This window comes from Callospermophilus lateralis, chromosome 18, assembly GCF_048772815.1.
Source record: "Callospermophilus lateralis isolate mCalLat2 chromosome 18, mCalLat2.hap1, whole genome shotgun sequence".
In the NCBI taxonomy this organism is placed as follows: Eukaryota; Metazoa; Chordata; class Mammalia; order Rodentia; family Sciuridae; genus Callospermophilus; species Callospermophilus lateralis.
In genome coordinates this window covers 32,089,713-32,112,729 of record NC_135322.1, presented here as the reverse complement: position 1 = coordinate 32,112,729, position 23,017 = coordinate 32,089,713, and the positions used below count along the sequence as shown (strand labels likewise).

Here is a 23,017-nt window from a genome sequence, read left to right as displayed (position 1 = left end):
CAAATGTGAAGCCAGAATGTCATAGTGCATTATAATAATCACCACTGTGATGGGAGGCACCACAGTGGAATAACAATGGGGATATGCCTAGGGAGAGTTAAGGTCTGCAAAAAGAAGGGGACATTTAAGCCTATTTTAAATAATTAATTCACAGGGTGGCTATGAGGTAGAAGGGCATTATGGAAAAAAAGGAATGGCATGTACAGAGGCAAATATATGTGAAAGAATATGATAAAATCTATCTGGAATACACGCTTCTTGTAGAGGAGTAATAGGAAATGTGCCTGTAAACATAGATAACATAGCCTTCATCTGACACACAGTATGAAGGGTTTGCTGCCCTAGTCCTGAAGAAAATGAGTGTGATCTAATTCGTTCTTTTGCTTGCAAATAATCTGAGGCAATGTGGAGAATCTTTAGAATGAGAGGAACTGGTATAGGTATATCATCTTACAAGTCTCAGATTATACTTGAGATTTTCCGAGATGAATAAGGAAGCAAACATTTCATTGGGAGTACATGTATGACACTAATGAAACCTGTCATCTTTTAAAAGACTATAATTCTGTATCCAAAGGCAGAGCATACCCAGAGTAGTGGAAATGAATGCAGAGAGATTTGATATGAGCAAATAAGAATGATTGTCTCTGGAATTGGGAGTTTCCAAATTTATTAATTATAAAAATGAAAAAATTACTTAGGTTTTGGGGGATTCTATGTAAATCTTCATAATTATAATAACATAAATCAACTTCATAAATTTGTATAAAACATTACACAGAACATTAAAATGTGAATCAGTTTTACTAAGCATACTTAATGTAAGGAAAATAAATTTGGAATAGTCATGGTCTTCACATTACTATGAATGATTAAGAAGTCATTTAAATCCATTTTTTAAAATGGATTTTTTAAAATTTTTTTGGTAGTTAATGGACACAATACCTGTATTTATTCATTTTTTTGTGGTGCTGAGAATTGAACACAGTGCCTCACACGCTAGGCAAGTGCTCTATCACTGAGCCACATCCCCAACCCCATTATTTAAGTCATAAAACAGTTATGTCATTATAATATGGCTGAGTCCCTTCATAAGTTTAAAACCTTTAATGATCACTAATTGCCATTATGCAAGCATTATACTAAATGGCAATACTAGAATCGATGTAGGGAACAACTGGCCTTTGCATTAGGATATTTGATTTGACTGTCAACCTTGTTTTTTAAAGATGTTTTATTGAAATTCTTACACTTTCCAATAAACCATACTTTCTTTACTTGGAATTCATGAAGACAATTTTTCTAATACTTAAAATTTGAAATAACATATTGCTCATTTAGTATGAGTGCTAAAAATTCTGGATGCTGAGATGCCTATTTAAAAATGATGCTGAAACCTGCCTATGACATAGACAAGTGTTGCTTTTAGGGTACAAAAGTAAAATGTGATTATGATCATAATATCACCTCATACTTTGAAAAACAAGAAAGATTATTTAAAATATATATTTTGTGAGGCTAAGGATGTAGTTCAGTGATTGAACACTTGCCTAGCATTGAGACCCTGAGTTAAATATCCAGCACCACACACACACTCTTGCACACACACATATACACAAACACACACACACTACAAATAATTATTTTTAAAATAAAAAAAAATTTTTGAAGGACCAATACCAAAATCTTCTTTTAAATACATTTCCCTTAATTGTACTAATATAAGGTCATCATCTTCTTACCCACCCGTTCTTCTCTCTCCTTTTCTCTTTAGAGAATCAGACTTTTTAAAATATGTTTCTGTAGAATTGCATTAATAATTGTTTTTATGTATTCATTTGTTTCTGCCTTCAAATGTACACATCAGTATAACTGCAGAAATTTACATTTCTATTATTTTTCTTCCAGATTTATTCCTCACAACATTGTCTGCCTCTAGTTCCTTCCAGTTTGAGATATGGGAAAATTTGGTAAGAAATCTTTTCTTTGAAGCATTTTTAAATGATGGTTTTCAGTAAAGGCACACAATTTAGAAAATAAAATCAAAGTAATCACTTGGTTGGGTTGGTTTCAACAATAAATAGAACAACTTTAAGAGCCTTTTGGTTGCATTGCTGCATTCAAACTGCTGAATATTACTGAAGGAAATGATTCACTCAGCATCAGTTCCTCTGCAGGTTTTTAGGCATGACTGCCAATTAAACCAATCAGTCTACCCTAATGTGCATGTTAACAGGACCCCTGCTAGACTGTCAGCTGTTGAAAGAAGTTACTGTCATTTAATTTTTCAGCATGGTGGTTTATGAAGAAAATCCTTTTTAAAAGACTTATTTTTCCTCTTTGCCTTTAGGCTTTATATAAAGAAATAAGAACAACAGACACTAAACTTACTGCCAAGTTGGGTAGGATTAAGGAGTCTTTCCCAATAGGTTTTTGCTTTTTAAATTGTCAATGAAAGATTCCCAAACTGATGTGGCGTGATTTTATTTTTAGTTTGATGTAGATTAAATATTCCCAAACTGATGTGGCGTGATTTTATTTATTTTATTTATTCACCAAAATCTTGACATTTAATTTTAGACTGCACAATAGAAGACAGGATTTAAGGCCAATTAAAATGGGCTAACTCAGTGACATTTGTCACATATTGGTCAAGTATGATACCTTCCTTTGTTCTATGGAAAAATCTGCAATGTTTGTGAAAATAAATAAAACATGTAGTATGTAAATGTATAAGTATATGTAAAGCACGCAGTAGTCACTAATGAAATTTTAGTTTTAGATCTCTTAATTTCTCACCTAATTACTCCTGATTATCATTTATTTCATCCAAATTAAACTCATAAATTTTATGAAAACACTGATAAAAATAATCAGCTCCAACAAAGATAAAACATAGACTGGGGAAGGAGATTGATCATTAGCCATCTCTTAGAGCCTGATCAGCGGGGTTGATCATTTCTTCATGGGCAGAAACCAAGATGGGAGTAGAAGATCAGAACTTCTAACTGCTTTTAAACTAAGTAATTGATCCTTTTTTTATTTTAAACATGGCAAGGAAAAGTAAGAAAGACATCTAAACCTAAAAAGGTTGTCTTTATTTAATGTACTACTTTTAAAAAATGTACTTATTTATGTTTCTGATTATAGAAATATGGTTATTATTTTCTTCATGATTAAGACTCCTCTGTTGGGGGATATTTGTTTACAGATGGTCTTTCATTTCTACTTCAAATGAATCTTGAGATATTAGAAAGTGAGATATATATTTAATTAATTTGTATCTGGGGGGAAGAGCCTCGATATAAATAAGTAGAATATGTATATAAAATTATGAAGCACTTTTAAATATCTGATTTAAAATTTCAGCCTAGACACATCTTAAAGGTAAGCAAGTGAAGCAACTCATTAGGAAAACAATCTTCATGAAATGAATACATTTTGATTGGGATATTTTTTTCCTTTAATATTGTTTTTAAAGAAAATTAATAAATTGGCTATTGGATAATAGGACTAAGAATTGTTCTTGTAATTTGTCTGAGTCAATGAATAATTGTTAAGTAAAATATTATTCAGGTGCTTGTTAAAGATGGAAAGGGAGATTTTATTCAAGAGGACTGCTTATAATGGGGTTTTGCATTTACAAATACAACAACAACAAAAACACTTTCTATCCCAGGAGCAGAGATTACAAATTTTTGTGAGAGTAGCATAATTTCTTTGCTAAACTCCCCTAACAGTATTCTACCTGAAAATAGGCCAGAATGATTAGATTTTAACTAGGGTATTCTAACTAAATTGACTTAGTAGCATCCTTGCTAAAATTAAAGTTTACAAGGATAGAGATGGAAGCCTAAGTTTGGGCTGAAAATAGATCTCAGAAGAGCCTATCAAAAGTTGGGGCAAAGATAGAATCTATGTCGGTACCCCAATTAACAATAATCAAGTCAGTAAAGATCTTATATGACCATTTTTAATGAGAAACTGGTCAAACTCTGTACAATAGCTTTCCAACTGACCAAAAAGAACTCAAACCTATAAAACTGTATTGGTTAGTAGAAGTATAAGAGCTGCAAGAAATCTCTTGTAGAGTGTCAACTGTGTGCAAAGCCACATGGTACTGCTGTTCTGGAAGACACAGAAGTAAACAGAGCTTATGAGATATGAGTATGAAGACTGGTATAAGAAGTACAATCCTCATGCTATAGGAGTAACACAGAAGGGATGTCCTTCTGACCTCCCCAGGATTATCAGTGAAGGCTTCAAGAAGGATATGGCATTTGCAATGGCTAGTACAAAGGAATAGGATTTTAGTGATGGGAAATAAGAAAGAAAGAGGAAGAGATAAGAAAGTGCACAGGAAACATGGGATACATTCAGAGAGTAGCAAGTGGCTGGTTTGGGCCTCAATATGAAAGAGATGTTGGAAGGTAAGATTAGAAAAATTTATTTAAACAAAACATTAAAAGCCCAATTTCTAAACTAAGTAATTTGGTCTTTTAAGAAACTATTAAATAATTTAAGACTGAGGGTCAGATAAATGGAGCTTTCACTATTTCAATTAACCTTGAAACTTCATATCAAATCAGTTGTCATGGAATGTCTGGAGGTAGGGAGATAACTCAGGTGGGATTCACAATAACCTGGGAAAGAAGTGAGTGATTAAAGTGTTGGGAATGGTGAAGAAAGGGCAGATAGGAGAAGAAAGGATGACCAGTAACACAATGATAACTTGTGTTTTGTTCTGATGACTTATAAAAATATAAAAAGTAAAAGAAGTGTCTAATTTGGGGTAGGAACAAATATTTTAGAATAGAAACATGTCAAGCAAGTAGTTCAAAATGTGAAAATGAAATTCAAGGAAAAATGTAGATAAGTGTCATAGGGAAAAAATTAAGAAGAATGGCAAAGCCAGACTCTTTAACATCTGTTATGGTCAGAATTTTTCAACTTTGACATTATTGCTACTTTGTCATGGAAAGGTAGCCTTTACATTGTAGGTTGTCTAGTAGTATCCCTGGCCTCTACTCACTAGATGCTAATAGCCTTCCCTAGTTGTAACAATAAAATATATCTGCAGACATTGACAAATGTTTTTCAGAGAGGGAGGTGGGGGTAAAATCACACCGGTTGAGAACCACTGCTTTACGGGAGTAAAGATAGGGATACATAGGAGTTAATACATTTTGCTTCCTGATCAGTTTTTAATATTATGAATATAGCAGTTTTAACACTAAATGCTAAAATATTCAGGCCAGGATACTGACAGTCATCAATAAAAAGGATACTTGTTACAGCATAGCACTTATGGTTGGAATGCAAGCTGAAATGGCAGAATGTGTTCCTTATTAACAGCAGTGGGTTAGCTTCTTCAGTGGTGGTGGCAGTTATGGTAGCAGAATATTTCCACTACTAATATCAGTTTATGTTAACTAAATACATTTTGTATGATAGCAACTTTTAGATGGATGATCTCATTTGTCCCCTGAGATGGTAGGGTGAAAACTTGTAAAAATACATTGAGGAGTTAAGTCAACTGATGCTTATAGAAGAATGAACTTTTTCAGGCCTCAAGTCTAACAAGGAGTAGAACTAGGAGTTGAAGTAGGAAATGTGTCTCTAAAACATCTGTCCTGGAATTGTTGCATAATAATTTCAGAAACTAAATAGACAAAAGAAAAAAATAAGGATATAGCTTTAGGAGAACCACTAGTGAGTTGGCCCAATTTTGGACTGCAGTAAAGGTCAGTGGGAACACCATAGCAAAGAATGAGCCAAACCACAGAGTAGGTGAGTTCATGAAAAAAATTTCTGTCAGATCATAAGTATAGGACTGCTATTATAAAAATAACTTCTGGTTGTGATGTGATATATTTTTTAACGCTTCCTTTTCTGTTGTTAATTTGGCCCTTTCCAGAGTCCTGCAATTAGACAGCACATATATCCCATTCTGATAATGAGGAAACAAAACGCAGATTAGTAAATGTCTATCCCAGAGTGTTATAATAACTTATCAATGAAAGCAAGACTGGAACCCATATCATCTAAACTCAAGTGTAATGCTCTTTCAACCATACTATTCTGTTTTCAATGTAGGTTCAGAATGAAAAAGAAACCTCATGTTTGTCTTCCTACATTAAATAGCTATGGCAGTTTCATCTTTGAAATTAAGTATAGTCATGCTCCACTTTGAAATGTGTTATCTAATGAGGGCAATAACATATGGATGAAGCAGTTTATTAAATCATTTTCATCAAATAATAAATATGTAAATGACACTAATCTGAATGGATTCAGGTATAGATTTTCACTGGCAACTGGAATGAAGGAAAATAGTGGATGTGATAGAAAATTCATCTAAATTAAATTATTGTCTTTTCCCCAACTATGTCAATATATAATGTGTTCTGCATATACTTAACTTTGGACAGTATGTGTTCTCTTTCTCCATTAATTAGAAACAAGTGTTGCTTTTCTTATATCAATGCTCACTGCGAATATGGCATGTTAGACATAGGATCCTATTACTTGATAATTGTCAATGTTTCTCAATAGAGATGAATCATGAGGATATACTCACAAAATTTCACAGACCTTCACTGGAGTAATTCATTCACTTATCAATATATTCAATTGATATTCATATCTCATATAATGCTAATTTTTTAAGAGAGTTGTTTTCAGCCTTTCAAGAAATATTGTATCCACACAGTACACAATGCTGTGATCTTTCTAAAATGCAAGAGCAATTAATACACCAGTCAGAAATTTAGCAACTTTTGGGCTAGGGATGTGGCTCAAACGATAACGTGCTCACCTGGCATGTGCAGGGCTCTGGGTTCGATCCTCAGCACCACATAAAAATAAAATAAAGATATTATGTCCACCAAAAACTAAAAAATAAATATTTTTTAAAAGTCTCTCTCTTTCCTCCCTTCCTCCCCCTCTCCCCCCCACTCCGCCTCTCTAAAAAAGAAAAAGAAAGAAAGAAATTTAGCAACTTTAACACAGTATCCCTAATGCAGTCTTAGGATATAGTAAGGACTAGAGGGAAAACCTGAAGTTTATATACCTCTGTAAATAAAATGTCTACAGAAAAATCATTTTAAAAGTATGGTAAATATTTAGATAAAGGTGGGATAAACATGTTTCTGTATATTTATAATGGAGTGTGAAAATAATTGGAAAATTGCCTGGCACAGGACAAATCTTACTCCTTCTGCTCAAGCATTTGATTTTCATGTTTTCATTATACCAGTATCTTTCTCTGTAAAGGTCAGAAATGATTTCTTAACAAACTGACTTTCAGATTTATAATATCCTTAGGGGAATAAAGAAGGAAAAACTTTCAAATATATAGACATCCTATGTACGATTTAGAAATCAGAGTCAATATATCAGTGAATGGAGATTTTTAGTGGTAAGAGAACTCTTTATAAAATTAAGAGCTCAATCAGGCACCTTGGTACTCAAGCAGCTCAGAAGGCTGAGGCAGCAGGATTGCAAGTTTGAGGCCAGACTCTAGAACTTAGTGAGACCCTGTCTCAAAATTTGAAAATAAAAGTTAAAAAAAGGCCTGGTGATGTAGCTCCATAATAAAGCACCCCAAAGTTCAATCCTAGTACCTAAAGGCAGGGGGGAAAAAAAAAGGGAGCTCAGAATTCCAAATTCAATGTTTTGTTAAAAACAAAACAATAGAAGGGAAAGGAAACAATTTTTTAAATATTCTTTTTTAGTTTTATTTGGAAACAATAAGTTTATTTTATTTATTTATTTGTTTGTATGTGGTGCTGAGGATCGAACCCAGTGCCTCTTATGTGCTAGGCAAGCACTCTGCTGCTGAGTCACAACCCCAGCCCCAGGAAACAATTTGTAATGCATATTATGTTTGGAAGTCAGATGTGTATCATTTCATTTTGGAAAAAGTCATTGAAACAAAGGGTTTCTAGTGAGTTCTGTTTACTATAGGTGACTCAGCATAGTACAATGTCAGGTGTTGTAATAATTTCATTATTACATAAACTTAAATTGATCTTGGATTGACCCATTATGGATCAGTAGAATTCTTCTCTCATCTGAACATTTTTTCTTAAATATACCTGACTGAATTTTATTACCATAAATTCTGTAAAATAGATTTTAAAATTTCCTGTTTCCTTCTACCACTATGTTACCTTTAGAAATTCTTTATCTGACTTACATCAGTCTCCTAACTGGTAGTTTTATGCTTATATATATATTAATGCCTTCCACAGTACTTGAAATTAGAATATACTCATTATGTTTGAAATTATGATGATTATTTGGTAAAGGGTATTATACCAGAATTGATAGCAAAAAAAAGTAATCCAGATTCATACTTTCTTATAATGGTTCTTTTGTTTCATAATAAGTGATAAAAGTCGACAGGAGATTGTTGATTGATTTTAGTGTAATATGACAGAAGTCTTAGCTTTTTTCACTGCTTTAACTTAAAATGCTTTGTTTCACCCTTGACAGTTGTGTGTATTATGATGATCTAATTCAAAGTTTTCTGACTTTCACAGGGTGGGAACTTCTCTGTCCATAGTATACTTACAAAACCTCAAAATATGATGGTAATTGGACAGTCAGCATTCGCAGACTTTGGTAAGATTGTTTTTGCCTTTCAGATTTTCCCCCTATTTCTGACTTAGTCATGTTATTCCTTATAACAGCAAATAACTTCAGTTTTTTCTAGAACTATTGTAGATTTAAAAGATACCTATTCTAAAGTACAATATGGCATATGGTTACTTCCTTGATAATGAGGAATTTTTGGCTTATGTGTTTTTAAAATAGTTTGAACTTGATCTTCTTTGTAGGAATGACATGCAAAACAAGAAAATACACTGAAACTTTTCTAAATAATAATTAGAAATAGGAATTATGAATTTTCATATACACACTGAGTATTCCTTACTCCAAATGCTTAGGACAAGGAGTGTTTTATATTTTCGGATTTTTTCATATTTTAGAATATTTACACATGCATAATGACATATCTTGAGAATGGGGCCTCAGGGAAAATAAAGTTCATTTCTATTTCATATATACCTTATGTATATAGCCTAGAAATAATTTTATAGAATGTAACTAGTGTGCCTGCATTTTGATGCCAACCCATGACATGAATTCATGCGTGGAATTTTCTACTTGTGGCATCATGTTGTCACTCAAGAAGTTTCAGATTGTGGAGCATTTCAGATTTTCAGTTTATAGATATTCAACCTCTATATCCATAATATGAAACAAACAAAATTAAGTTAACCTGAACTATTAAAACTTGAATATTTAAAAACAATTTTAGTTACATATTAATTCTAAGGAATAACAATTTCTAAGATTTCAGGTTTCATAAGATTCTATGTAGTTAATCAAGTTCACATTGATTGGGAACTTCTGAAACATGATTCCTTTCATCATTTGTTAGAGTTACTGTAAAAGGATTTTTGTATTAAATGGGAAAGACTTCTACATGACCACCACCTAAAAAGTGTCCCTAGCTCACTCTCATCCTATTGTTCCTTCAGTTTGCTAACAAACACCACAGCCTGTTCCTCAAAAGATAATGACATGTCACCATCCCAGAGACCTCAGTTATAGTATGAGAATGACAATGATATCCACTTTCAAGTCTATTGTAAATAACACAGTATGAGTAAAGCTCATAGCAAGAGTATAAGAAATTTTAATCTTTTTATTGGATTTACCTATCTTTTGTTGCTGCTACTTGAATGATTAAATCGATTTGGTGTTCGGTGTCATGGAAATACACTGAACCACTGAACAAGGCAGCTAAAGCAGGAAGTTTGACAATGTTATATAGTGGATATTTCCATAGGATGAAAATGATGAACTGTATTTTAGCTTTATTTCATTGAGTATTACTTTAGTTTGGAGTAAATTTCTTCAGCCTGGTTTATGGTTTTTATTGAAATAGTCAATAAAATAGTCAATAAAACAATGAAATTATTGTTTTTAAAGTTTACTGATTAATTTGGTTAGCTGTATTAATAACAGATGCCTTTGAAAGTGATCCTCCATGAAAAAATTAAAAGCATATATGTACTATATAATTCTCTAGGATTTCACAGACCTCCTTGAACCCCTAATCCCCTAGTTAAAAACCTCCAAATTAAACTTGTATGTATTATGATTGTGTTTATATCATAAAGTGTTCTGCTTGTAACAAAAATTATGAGTAGGTTCAATTTAAATTTTTTGTTTTGATAATCATAAATGTGGACATTTACATATTAGTATTAAGACATGGAGAACATAGGACATAGTCAAAGTAAAAAACCTAAATATTTCTTTCCTATTTTCAACAACTTTATGTATCAGTAAACCTTTAAGAACTACTTGACAATGCCTTTTAAAGGTGTGTTTTTAGTTGGAGATTGCCAAAAATACTACTAATGAGTCCAAAAAAGCAGATGGCATTGAATAAGGTTATGAATATTAATATATTGAAATATGCATTTTCCTATGAAAAGTATATGTTTGAATACATCTGTGAATTGCATTCTGCCCTTCATCTTCTACTACACCCACTCCCTTTGAAACAAGATGAGGGAAAGGACTGACAGCCAAGAAGTCAACATGATTTCAGAAATTCACATGTTTGAATAAATGATATAGGTGACAGGAAGAAGCCTGGATCAAAGAAGAGTATTCCAAGTATTTCCATTCAAACAATGATTTCAAGATTACTTGTCTTTTTAAAAAGGAGGGGGGGATATATAAACAGTGAGTTATCTTACTTTTACTCCCTGTTTTCCCTATTTTCTCTTGTTGCATTAATAGTAAAGTAGTAAATTACAGAAGAGTAATAGTCAAGAAACCAAAATAGGTATTTATTACCCTGTAAATTTTTAAATGTTAGAATTTTTATAAGAGATTTTCTAAACTCATGTTAAATTGTTTCTATCTTCTGATTTCCATTAACAACTCCTTTAGAAAAAGTTGTGTAGTTTCTCAAGGTCATCAACTCCTGCAAGTAAGATTACAAAAATTGGGCCTCTATTATGCTTTAAATATTCTACTGAACACCATGCAAGGAAGCTGAGATTTTTAAGTTGAGGTCCTTGCCTTTAAGAATTTATAATCTAAGATGTGAAGGCGATCTAGCTGTGTCTTCTGTCACCTCAGTGGATGGCCAGAGTTGATTTGGCTTATCTGGCTGGCTAGGCAGGTGACCTCTTCCTCCCTCACTTCTCCATGTGTGTCCCTTCCAAAGTTGCACGCACTGTCGAAGAGGATGACCTTCCCCCATAAAGGAGGATCATTCTTTGGTCAAGAGTATATGAGTAGCTGTGCTCCTCTGCTAGAATCTCCAAATACGATCTCAAGAAATTTATAATCTAGTTGGGAAGATAAAAGACAAATATGTACAAAAATAAAATTCAAGAAGCTGAGGCAAAAGGATTTGAAATTCGAGGTCAGCCTCAGCAACTGAGTGAGGCCCTAAGTAACTTAGCAAGACCCTGTCTCAAAATAAAAAGGGTTGGGAATGTAGTTCAGTAGTCAAGGGCTCTTGAGTTTAATCCCTAGAATAAGAAAGAAAGAGAGAGAAAGAGAGAAAGTGAGTATGGGTTGGTAGGAGGGAGGGAGGACGGGAGGGAGGACCAGATATATATAGGAGGAAAAAAAAAAGACTGTATTTCATTGTTAATTATGAAATTAATGCCACAGGAAAAATTCAACCCAAGTATGTGGTAATATAGATCATTCTAGACTGAGAAAGGATAGGAAAGCCTCATGAAATAATTTCGGACTGGACTTGAAAGCATCTCTAGGGTTTATCTAAATTTATAGTGATGTGAAATGGCATGGTTAGTAAATGCTAAAAACATTTTGGCTTGAATAGAGTTTCTATAAAAATGTAGAAAAATACAAATGAACTGTGAACACATTTGGGTTATCAGGTAAGTAACAGGTAAACAAATGTTGATTTTATTCTGTAGAAGTAATGAGAAGTAGTAACAATTTCAAACAGCTCTTTGTTAATAACTTTTTTTATTAACTTCAGGAAATAAAGTTGAGTTGAGATCTTTTGATCTGGAGGGATATGCATAAAGTAATGTTTCTTGGGTATGAAATTAGAGTTCAAGGAAGATTATAAAAATCTATGAGGTGCCTTTTATTTCAAAAGAGTCAGGTTGAAACAGTTTTAAGATACAGTTTTAAGGTATTTTCTAGAATGGAAACCAGTCAGGAGACAGGTCAGGGAATGACCTATCAATAAATAGACTGATAGACATAAGAAACTTAACAAAGAATGAATCAGTAAATTTGCGGATTGGTTTGACCCTAGAGAGGATAAAAAAGAAAACACTGTGTGAATAATTAAGAGAATGATTATACTATTCATAAAGACAGGTAAATCAGGAGAGAAAGCTAGATTGGATATTAAGATAGTTATCATATTAATCATGATGATAAGACAACAGAGCTGGAAGACTATATAGCCAACCTAAATGGAATAAAACCAAAGCAGGTTGGAGAATCCTCCAAAATCCTAGCAGTCAAGACCTGCATGAGCCCTCCAAAAAAGGAAATATATATGAGAGGGCTAAGGATAGTAAAAAGGAATGCTATAGAGGTAGTCAGAAACCATTGACAGATACTAAAATGTGGTGCAAGATGATGACACTGAGGACCTGCTAAACCAACAGTTTAGCAGGTCCTCAGTGTCACAAAAGTCACAAAATTCCATTCCACTGCTAACTCATGTATCAGATAATCACAAGATCTGATACTTTCTTCTACCATTTACAGAAGTTGGAGAAGTCCTTGAGCCAGAGAAGTCACCCAATAAATAGCAGCTCTTACTGGCTACTAGACAAAGTGCTAAGTCCTTATCCTCATGCTTGGAAGATCTGCAACACATAAATGCTTCTGTTAGCTAAGAGGTCATTAAGGAGTGTATATCTTTGTGTTTTATGTCTCTTCCCTTTATACAATATATTAGGCTCAGAATATCAAATTCAAAAATTTCTTTTAATCAGTTGTTTGTCATTAATTATATAGGACAAAAATCAATAGAATTAAAGTGTATTTTTCTGTTCAAAAAACAAAAAAGGTACATAAGACCAAACTTGGAGAAAATGTGTTCACGTTTTTGGTTTTTTTTGTTGTTGTTGTTGTTTTGATACTTTTTTAGTTGCGGATGGACACAATATCTTTATTTTATTTATTTTTATATGGTACTGAGGATCGAACTCAGTACCTCACGCATGCAAGGCAAGCACTCTATCACTGAGTTACAACCCCAGCCCCATGTGTTGATGTTTTTTACTGTTTGCAATCCCACGTATAGTTGGGGGGGCGGGGGGAGACCCTTCCAAACTACAAGAAAATCAAATATTATACAGGATGTTAGGATTATCTATAGATTAGTTCATTTGAAATATAATGTTTAAATTTATATATTCCATTCTAGTGCTAACTGATGTATCAGATCATCATAAGATCTGATATTTTCTTCTTCAAGAAAGAGTACCAGGCATGATACTAGAGACTCAGAATTGTCAATCAGATCTATAAACAGTACTGTGATGAACAGTGGAGCTAATGAAAACAGAAAAATTTGTCATCCATCAAATTTATTAACATATTGGAGGATATGAAATGACTTAAAGGCATTGTCATTGATGGTTGAGAGCAAATCTAATTCAGTTGTGCATAGCACAGTAAATAATCAATGAAATTATGTTTTGAAGTCTTCATAATGCCTGGTACAAATTTAAATGTTAATTTCAAATTAACCATGAAATGTTTACTTCAAAACAATACTTTATAGCAATTATACTCCCTTTGTTTTAAATTAGGTATACTGAATAACAGTCTGATAAATTGTTTCTTAATATCTCTTGATCTAGAAGTAAATCAAATATGCCATATACTAAGTTAAATTTTATATTTAGTCTGTATGCTAATTGGATCTGAATGTTCATATTCTCTCTTACAAAATAATTTTAAAAATCAAATACCTTCAATTAGATGAGTGATATTATATCTAAAAAAGCTATATAGGGGAAAGGTCTAGATATTATGCTTTCTGGATTCGGTCTTATATGAGTCATTTATGGTTGCTTTTTATTCCAAAGTCCTAAATTAATAGTGGACTTTTACTTATTTATTTTGTATAGTTGAAAATTGACTGTTTTGTTAAGTGCCCTTATCATTTTTTTATTATTGTTTTTGCTTTAAAAGGACACTAAACTCCAGTTAGAATCATCAATAAAACAAACCAAAAAAAAATGTGTGGAGTTTCAGGTATTCTCTCTTAAATGTACTATCGTATAACTTTTACCACCAGTCAGAATTTATCAAGTAAACACAAATGCAGACTATTTAGTATGTGAAATATGAACAAATGGTATATAGGGATTAGGTTCAAGGAATCTGAAATATAATACTTTTGCCGTCTTTGAATGAATTGTGTGGTACAGACATCAATTCAATTAGAGTTCAGTGTATATATTCTTTAAAATTGTATTTCTGTCAGTTTTTCTTCCATTTAGTTTTCTTCCTGTTTTGTAATGAAAGATTTATGCTATATATAAGTATTCAAAAAATAATCTTTGAGTGCGTATTATTTGGACAAACCCTGTTTTAGATGTTTGGCATATAGCTAAACTCTTTCATGGAGTTTAAATTCTATAGAAGCAAATTAGTAAGGGATTTTTAGAAAGTGTTAAGAGCTTTCAGGAAATAAAGCAATGCCCTGCGATAGAAAGTTGATAAGAATTTATGTAGCTGGTTGAAGGTCACATTTGACCAGAAAGTTGAGCTTTCAGGTATTACACAAGATCTTAGGGGAGGATGCTCCATGCAGAAGGAACACCCTAAGGGAAGGTTCTGAGGACAAATATTCAATGGGGAAAAAAAAAATGAAAGCAGCCTCTTAGTAAGACCTTTTATGACTTTGAGAACCAAGGTAGGGAGTTTAGATTTCATCTAAATGTAATTGGAAGTTTGGAGGAGGTTAATTAAGAGAACTTGCAATTAACCAGGCAAAGACTATGAATAAGTTAGACCAGGGCAATTATCAGGAAATGGAGAGAAGCAGTCATATTTAGGTATAATGAAGACAGAATTGCCAGGACATATTGAAGGATTTGATGTTGGAAGAGTAAAAGAAAAATCAAAAATGACCTAAATTTTGATTGTTCTTGATTGACTATCTAGATGGCATTACATTTCAATAAGTTATAAAAGGAGTAGAAAGAAGGATTTTGTAGTTCTAATAAATAATAGTTCTGTTTTGGACAGTTAGCTTGGAGATGTCTGTTAGATACCAAAACAAGATACAAGCAGGAGAGAAGCTCTGGAGTGACAGTTCTGGTACCAGCATACCCTTCTTTAACTACCTTTTAGAAGATTGACAATAAATAATGAATAAATAAAAGAAAGAGTATAATTCAAAGCATCTTATTTTTTTTTACTAAAGTAGCTCTTCAGCCACACTGACCTTTTTGGTGTTCTTCAAATAGTTTCTTTTTGAGGCATTTGCCATTGCTCATCCTTCCACATAGAATTCTGTCCTCCAAGTATTCCTCATGACTTATTCCCTCACCACCTCCTCGTTTTGTTAAAATGTCACCCTCTCCTGGAGACCTTTCTTGGCTGCTTTGTTAAAATTGTAAGCCCTACCATCAGGACTCTTTACTCCTTTTCCCTCTTTTTCTTTATAACATTTATCACCATCTGACATAGTATGCATTCTTCTCATGTACCCTCGCTAGAATGTATTCCATTGGTGTACTTTCTTTATTATTCTCTCTCAAGCACAGAGTAGTGCCAGTTACACTGTACATACCGACTAAATAATTTTGAATGAACTATTTAATTAAATGGGGAAAACCTTCTCATTGATATAAATCATTGGTTTTTGAAAATAGAAACCAAATTTAGGATATCTTAAATACCTTCAACTAGAATCCTAAACGAAAACTTCTGTCATTCACATGATGAAGACTAATATATTGAGACTTTTGCTTATTTTGATTGAAGTTAAGTGATTAAACTGAAAATTGTTCTGAATCTCACTAAAGTAGATGGATGCTGATTTCAGTAGAAAACATCCTGGAGCCTTAAAACATATAACTCTCATCTTTATATTTTCTTTTTTATTTTTCCTAGTTCTTGAATTCTGACCAGTGAACAACAGCATGTATGTTATTATTATGTATGTTATTATTTAACATTTAAATAAACAACTAGTTAAACAGTTTCTTAATATCCTTTTATAGTGCCAATTTTATTTTCACATGAAAAAAATTAAAGGTAACCAGTTTAAACACTTATCTTTGTGCCACCAAGAAAAAACATTTTTGGTAAAATTGAAATATTTTAAGTGCATACAGTTCTGTACAACACTTAAATTGATTAGATGTTCTTAGAGTGTTCTACTAACATTCACAGTGCTCTTTCAAACAAATAATAAATCCAATTCATGAGTATTCCCTTTCCATTCCTTGTCATTGTGATTATTGCAAAATAGTGGTTGTCATGGCAAAAGTCCCTGAGTTTCTATTTTGTAGCAGAGCACAGGTGAGGCATTTATCATGGTGACTCATGAATGCAAGATGTGATAAATTCTTTGAATACTTTTTGATTGGAAATAGTAATTTATATAAAAATTATAAAATTGCTACTGAAAAGTCTTGATTATATACATATTCAGCATTTAACATCACCTTTTAAAGTACATAAATATGAGGAAAAACTAGAACCACAGGTCCCTGAACCCTTTATGTATATAGTGAATTATTGCTTGTCTTGATGAGAGTGTTCTCTTTGTAAAGCTATACCTCTAACATTGTAGTTTCAAAACTGTACTGTGCATTTAATTTTTAATGATGCATGGCATTATGAATGTGTAATTAGCCCTTTCAATATTTAAAGTATATAAAAACTCCATAGGATAATGTTATATATTATATTGTTATATTATTGTATTTTAATGGGTGACATTTTCAGTACTTTCTAATAGAATCTATGACTTAATTGGGACTTTTGTCATTCTAAGTCTAATTAGTAGAATGGATCTGTGATAAGTGGAGCTTCCCATAAAACTTCCCTATTAACTTCCCATGCATATCTCTTTATTATTTGATTGCCACAGTACTGTGGAAGTGATTGTTTCAGATACCTTGCCTATTCATAGATCTTACAGATACATATATCTGGAAAGGTAGCGAAATTTATTTCTCTCCAGCACATGCACCTAAGGGGAATTCTCTGCTATCAGTCAGAAGCCTGAGAATACATTATGAAGAGCCTTTTCTAAATATCCTCTATTTTTCAAACAACTCTGGCTTCCATTTTGACCCCTTTTCTTTCATCTATAGCTCTACATTTTTCCTCCTGGGTAAATACCCCATCAATTGATAAAATCACAGTTGTATTCTTGTATGTAAATAGGTGTATAGCTCCTCTGTGCTTAATCTTAACTCCCTAAAGAGTTAAGTGATGAATTAGGTAAGTAAATGGGGGTTAGATAGATGATACATAATGAATGGAGGATGAATGGATGAAAGTGAATGTCTTTTGTCCAGAGTAATCCATTCCTTCGCAACTTTCACAAAGTAATTCCATCTCCTGTCTGTTCTGTAACAGACAGTTCCCTTTTATTCCCACAGAGTCAAATGGACATTGTCTGTACTTAACCTCCTGTCATCACATTACTCCATCTAACTAACATATTTTTAATTTCATCAAGAGGAAGGTTTAGGTCTTTTTATATCAATAACATCAAAAGGATTTAGGGGATTAGTATATTGCAAATATTTGTTTACTTCAAATTACTTTAAAATACTTGTTTTATGTCAAGAATCATTTTATAAGAGGTATTTTATTAACCAAGCATAGTGGTGGACATCAATAGTCCCAGCCACTATAGGCTGAGGTAGGCGATTCACTTGAGCTGCAGAATTCAAGACCAGCCTGGGCAACATAATAAGGAAAAAAAATTGAAAATATTGTATATTTTTATCAAGTATCCTTTAAGGTCTCTCTGAGATGAACAATATTATTTATTCTCATTTTACAATGGAGTAAAAGGGATTCAGAGAGGTTAAGAAACTTGCCCAAGGTCATACAGCTTGGAAAGAATTGGTAGAGGTGGGAAATGACCTTGGGCCCTGTCTCTTAAGCTGTATTCTTAAATACTGTGTACCCCTTTTTCTACATTACTTATTAAAATGCATGACCATCCTCGTCGATTGCACCATTTCACTTAATTTTAAACCATATAATATTTTGATAGTAAATCTTTTCATTCTACTCCTTACATTTTCTGATGGCTTTTCTCTTATTATTTTTAGAATTTTTATACTATGTAACCATTCTCCCAAGTCATCCATTCCAAAAAAACGATTATGTGTATGTGTAATTCTGTATCTACAAATTCTAGAGAAAAATCAAAGCCAAGTGGTGGTGACTCTATGCCAGCTCCCCTACCATTGCTTTCCTTCCCTTCCCCTCTGAAATTGTCTATATTATTTTTTGTGATACTATTTTTTTATTTTCATTATAGTATTTTATATATTTTTGATAATAAAATTTGATGTTGACTTATGAAAAAACAAGCAATGGTGATTTTAATACAAAATTCACTAAATATTGATGTATCTTTAGGTTAGATAAGGTAGTGTTTGCAGAATATGCCTTTATCGAGTATAACACATTTCAAGTTATTACAAGAGTAAAATCAATTGACTGTTATGTTCAGATGAGAGGTATTTCTTAGAAATAAGCTCCTGGATCTCTCTTTGTGGATTTCAATTTTCCCCCTACTCCTAAACAAGAATTATAGCCACATATTAGTATTTTTCAGTCAGTTTTCAAAGCCGTGATCATTTCTAAATTGTGATCCATCATTTGGGACCAGGACCTTTCTGTAGTCAAATAATTTCTTTATTAAGTATTCAGAAATAAATATAAAAGTTCTTCATGTCCACTCCCACTTCATATTTCTTAAATTAAAAAAATGATCTCACTACACTATTGATTTCTTTTCCATTTTTCTCCTTTGATTTAGGAGTCTGCATATGAAGAATTTTATTTTCTTCATCCTGTATGTCAATTAAGTGATTTTTCATTTCTTATGGTCTTTTCAAAATAAACCCAAAGTTATTAAAGCAGTGACATAATTTATGATTTTAAAAATAATAGAGAATATGAATTTAGTAGATCACACCTTAAGACACTTCAAAATAAACCACCAATCTATTAAAAGTTTTTGCGGGCTTATAAAATATATTTTTTTATTTTAAAGAATAACATATATTTTATTTTAAATCTATTACCAATCAAGCATAGGAGTTAGTACTGTTTTCTTAAAGATTTGTCATATGCTTTTGATTCATATAGATCCAGACTGAAATTCTAGCTCTCCTAGAATTTCAATTATTATTATTAATGAAGCTTATATTTATTCAGCATGGATTAAGCATGAGGCATTCAATCACCTAAATATAATTGTGTTTTATATTCACCAAATCCAAGTTATAACAACTCCATGTTGTACATGAGAAAAGAATCAGTTAGAACATGCCTTGTGGTGTGTTGTTATAAACTGGACATAAAAGTATTATAATGTAGTAACTGTAGAAATCAGATTCTCACCCTTGCCCAAGATTTGTTGACTTTTTGATTATTTGTGGTACTCCATTTGTTTACTAATATTCAAAAATGTTTTTACATAGACTGCACTACTTGTCATGTACATTCCCTGAAGTCTGTTTCTTTACCCCATAGCTAATGTTTTGGCAGAGATTTTATTGAATATCAGGAATTAAAACAAACAGATAAACAAACAACCACCTCTTCCACTCTTTACAGACTAGCTTTGTGCTAAGGCACTCTTGAGCACTTGCCCTAAATCGAGGGAGCAGCCCAAAGGGAAAGCTCAGGATTTTTTCAGGTCTATTTTGAGCATGCATCTCACCTAGATGTGCATGTGTTTATCTAAATCCTTCCCACCATATATAGGACTTTTTTTTTCATAATTGAGATTTTACTGGTTGTGGAAGATTAGAACATAATCATTTTGTATACAGTTCTTAAGTACGTTATGAAAATTCGCAAAGCTATGTGTTATGATTCTTTTTTAAACAATTATTTCCAGCTAGAATTTGGAGGCAAATTTTTCTTAAGTACAAGTGTCTTCAACTTTGATAAGCATTTGCTTAAACACCCTAATATCCCAAAGAATCTCTCTCAATTTTTCCTGTAGGGCCTTCAATGGCCACTTGTATGTTTTAATCCATAAATCTTTTGCTCAAGCATCTCCAGGCCTTGCAGGGTTTTTTCATAGACTAAGTTCAAAGTTCAAAGTTAAGGTGAAATAGACAGCACCTTGAGTCCGTTATCAAGATAGTCCCTAGACAGGCTAGAACAGACATATACTATTACTTGTGAATAACGTCTGCTTTTTTGCCTCAGAATCCAGTGACTTGGGAAGTTACTGCTTTAACACTGCTACCACATCAGAAGTAGGCACAGGGGCAAGTGCAAGTAAAAAAGCTGCACAAATTTCACACATGTGAGTGTATATGTTTGTGTCTGTGAATGGGAGTGTGTGTTTGGTTTGCCAGACTAGAACTCAGTCCTCACACATTGAACAGAGTCCTATACATGCTGAGTTTTCATTTTCAAGTTGCCTTTTTTCTTGAGGCGGAATTTGATTGGTTGCTGTCAACCTTTGGCAGTTTCCAGAGTTCTGACAAAGTTGTTTTCTGTCATTTTCTGCTTGTTTATTCAATGTGCCTGTGAGGGACCCAGAGCCTGGAGCTACCTATTCTACAATTTTGCTGACATCATTTGATCCACTTTTTGTCTCTGTAGTTTTCCCAATGTTAGAAGTTTTATATAAACAGAATCATATAACACTTCTGCCTTGTAGCTAGGATCATATTTTTAAGGTTCATTCATGTTGAAATGTGTATTAGTAATTTTTTTCCTTTTTATTGCTAAAGGTGTTCCATTATATGATAATACCACATTTTATTTATCTGTCACCCATTTATGGCTGTTTTAGACTGTTTCCAGTTTGAGACTATTATGAATAATTCTGCTATGAACATGTGCTTAAAAGGGTTTTTTTGTTTATTCATCTATGATAACTTGGAATGGAATTATCAGATCCATATGATAGGTATATACAAAATTTCACAAAAGCTAAACTGTGGAACCAACGTAGATGATTTTGTTTGTTCTTCTGTAATTACTGGGAATGGAATTATCAGATCCATATGATAGGTGTATACTTACTTTTTATAAAGCTGCTAAACTATTTTCCAAAGTGACTATATCATGTTATGTTACTATCAGTAATATATGTGGATTCTACTTTTTCTGCATCCTTGTCAACAATGATATTGTCATTCTGTGGGACGTGTAGTGGTATCTTTTTGTTCCTGTTATTTGCATCTTCCTTATGATTTATAATACTGAGCATTTTTTCTTATGTTTTTTCAAATGCTTTGTCATTTGTAGAATTTCTGTAGTGAAATTTCTATTCTTTGTCCATTTTTTAAAAAATTCATTGGTTGTCATTAACTCGAAGAACTTCATATATTCTCAGTACAAATCCTGTAGCATGTATATGATTTTTAAATATTTTATTCCAGTCTGTGGCTTGTCTTAGAGCCACTGACTTAGAGCATTTCTCATCTTAATTATCTGTGTGTACTGATAGTAATATCATAAAATTTGACCTAAGAAATTAGATTTACAATAATTGATAAAGGTTTGCTATACCTTTAAATAAAGCACAAAAAAATTCTTGGTTGTCAGAGTTGATATTATATAATCCAAAGTGTCAGTTTTATAACCTAACTGCTAGTTCTTTGCTCACCACATAAAGATACTAAGTTTTGCCTTAGAAGATTATAGATTGAAATATTTACAGAGAAGTAGACATTGAATTACTTGCCCTAAGATTTTTTTAAGGTTCTTTGCACCTAGATTTAAGTGTTTGTTTAGTACAACCTGACAAACATTCTATAACTCATCCTACTGGAAAATAACATCATTTTATCAAGAAACTAACAAAATTCACTCCTGTATTAAGGACAAAATATTAGTAAGTTTCCTAATACTTAGCAAAATCAGTGATTAACTAAATCAAATGGAATTCAACTGACAATTTTTTCACCTAGTCTTTCACTACATTCCTACTGATGAACCAGTATAACAATATGTTAAGTGATATATTTTAAATGCTTTTGTGCATATTAGTAAGATATTTTTTAATGTACAATGAAGTCAAGTATAGGTTGATATCACAATTCACTAAATTCCCACTGTTGTATTTTTCAACATTTAATATTGCTTAATAAACATCTATTTGGTGATAAAGAATACATATTTGCTTTCCTGCTTGATGACCAAGGTAGAAGAAGGTCAATTTCTTACAGCAAGAAAGAGGCCTCGTATCCATGCTCCTTGTTTTGTGTATTAGAAGACTGACCGTAATGAATTACAGCAGCTTGTGTGTTGTTCTGAAGCCAGATAGTTCTTGGCATGCCTTCTATCTCTACCACCTACAACTTCTATCTCTATCACCTGCTAACTTTTGAAATTATTTATGAACAGTACTTGACAATTTTATATTATGGTTTATTCGGTACTAATAAACTTTCTTAACTGAAAATTTTTACAGCAAATGTTTACTCTTTTTATACCTGATCTGATTAAGTCAAAATGAGGTTAAAAGTCATATTTCAGGATGTATTGTCCAGTAGTGACCATTCCCTTTCAACCCAGAGAAGAGTCATATTCCGTAGCTATTTGATTAGATCTCTAATTCTGGAAAAACCCTTCAGAAATGCTTGTCGGTTTCAGTCATGGAAGGAGACAGCTTTTGATAGTGAAATCACGCTTTTGCCTGCCCCTTAATGGCTTTTTGCCACGTGGTTAATATTACCAAACTTTAATGTCCTTATCTTTCAAATAAGAATATTATTTGCTTTATTGTTTT

The 23,017-nt window shown here is 32.5% G+C and overlaps 1 protein-coding gene across 1 annotated transcript in view; it reads left to right on the top strand.

The window, feature by feature from the left end:
* Window positions 1-23,017, top strand: part of Itfg1 (integrin alpha FG-GAP repeat containing 1) — a 264,556-nt gene that overhangs the window by 88,170 nt on the left and 153,369 nt on the right. The window contains exons 7-8 of the mRNA XM_076839473.2: window positions 1,909-1,970; window positions 8,547-8,628. Of these exons, the coding sequence (XP_076695588.1) occupies window positions 1,909-1,970; window positions 8,547-8,628 (144 nt within the window). The remainder of the gene's footprint in view (window positions 1-1,908; window positions 1,971-8,546; window positions 8,629-23,017) is intronic.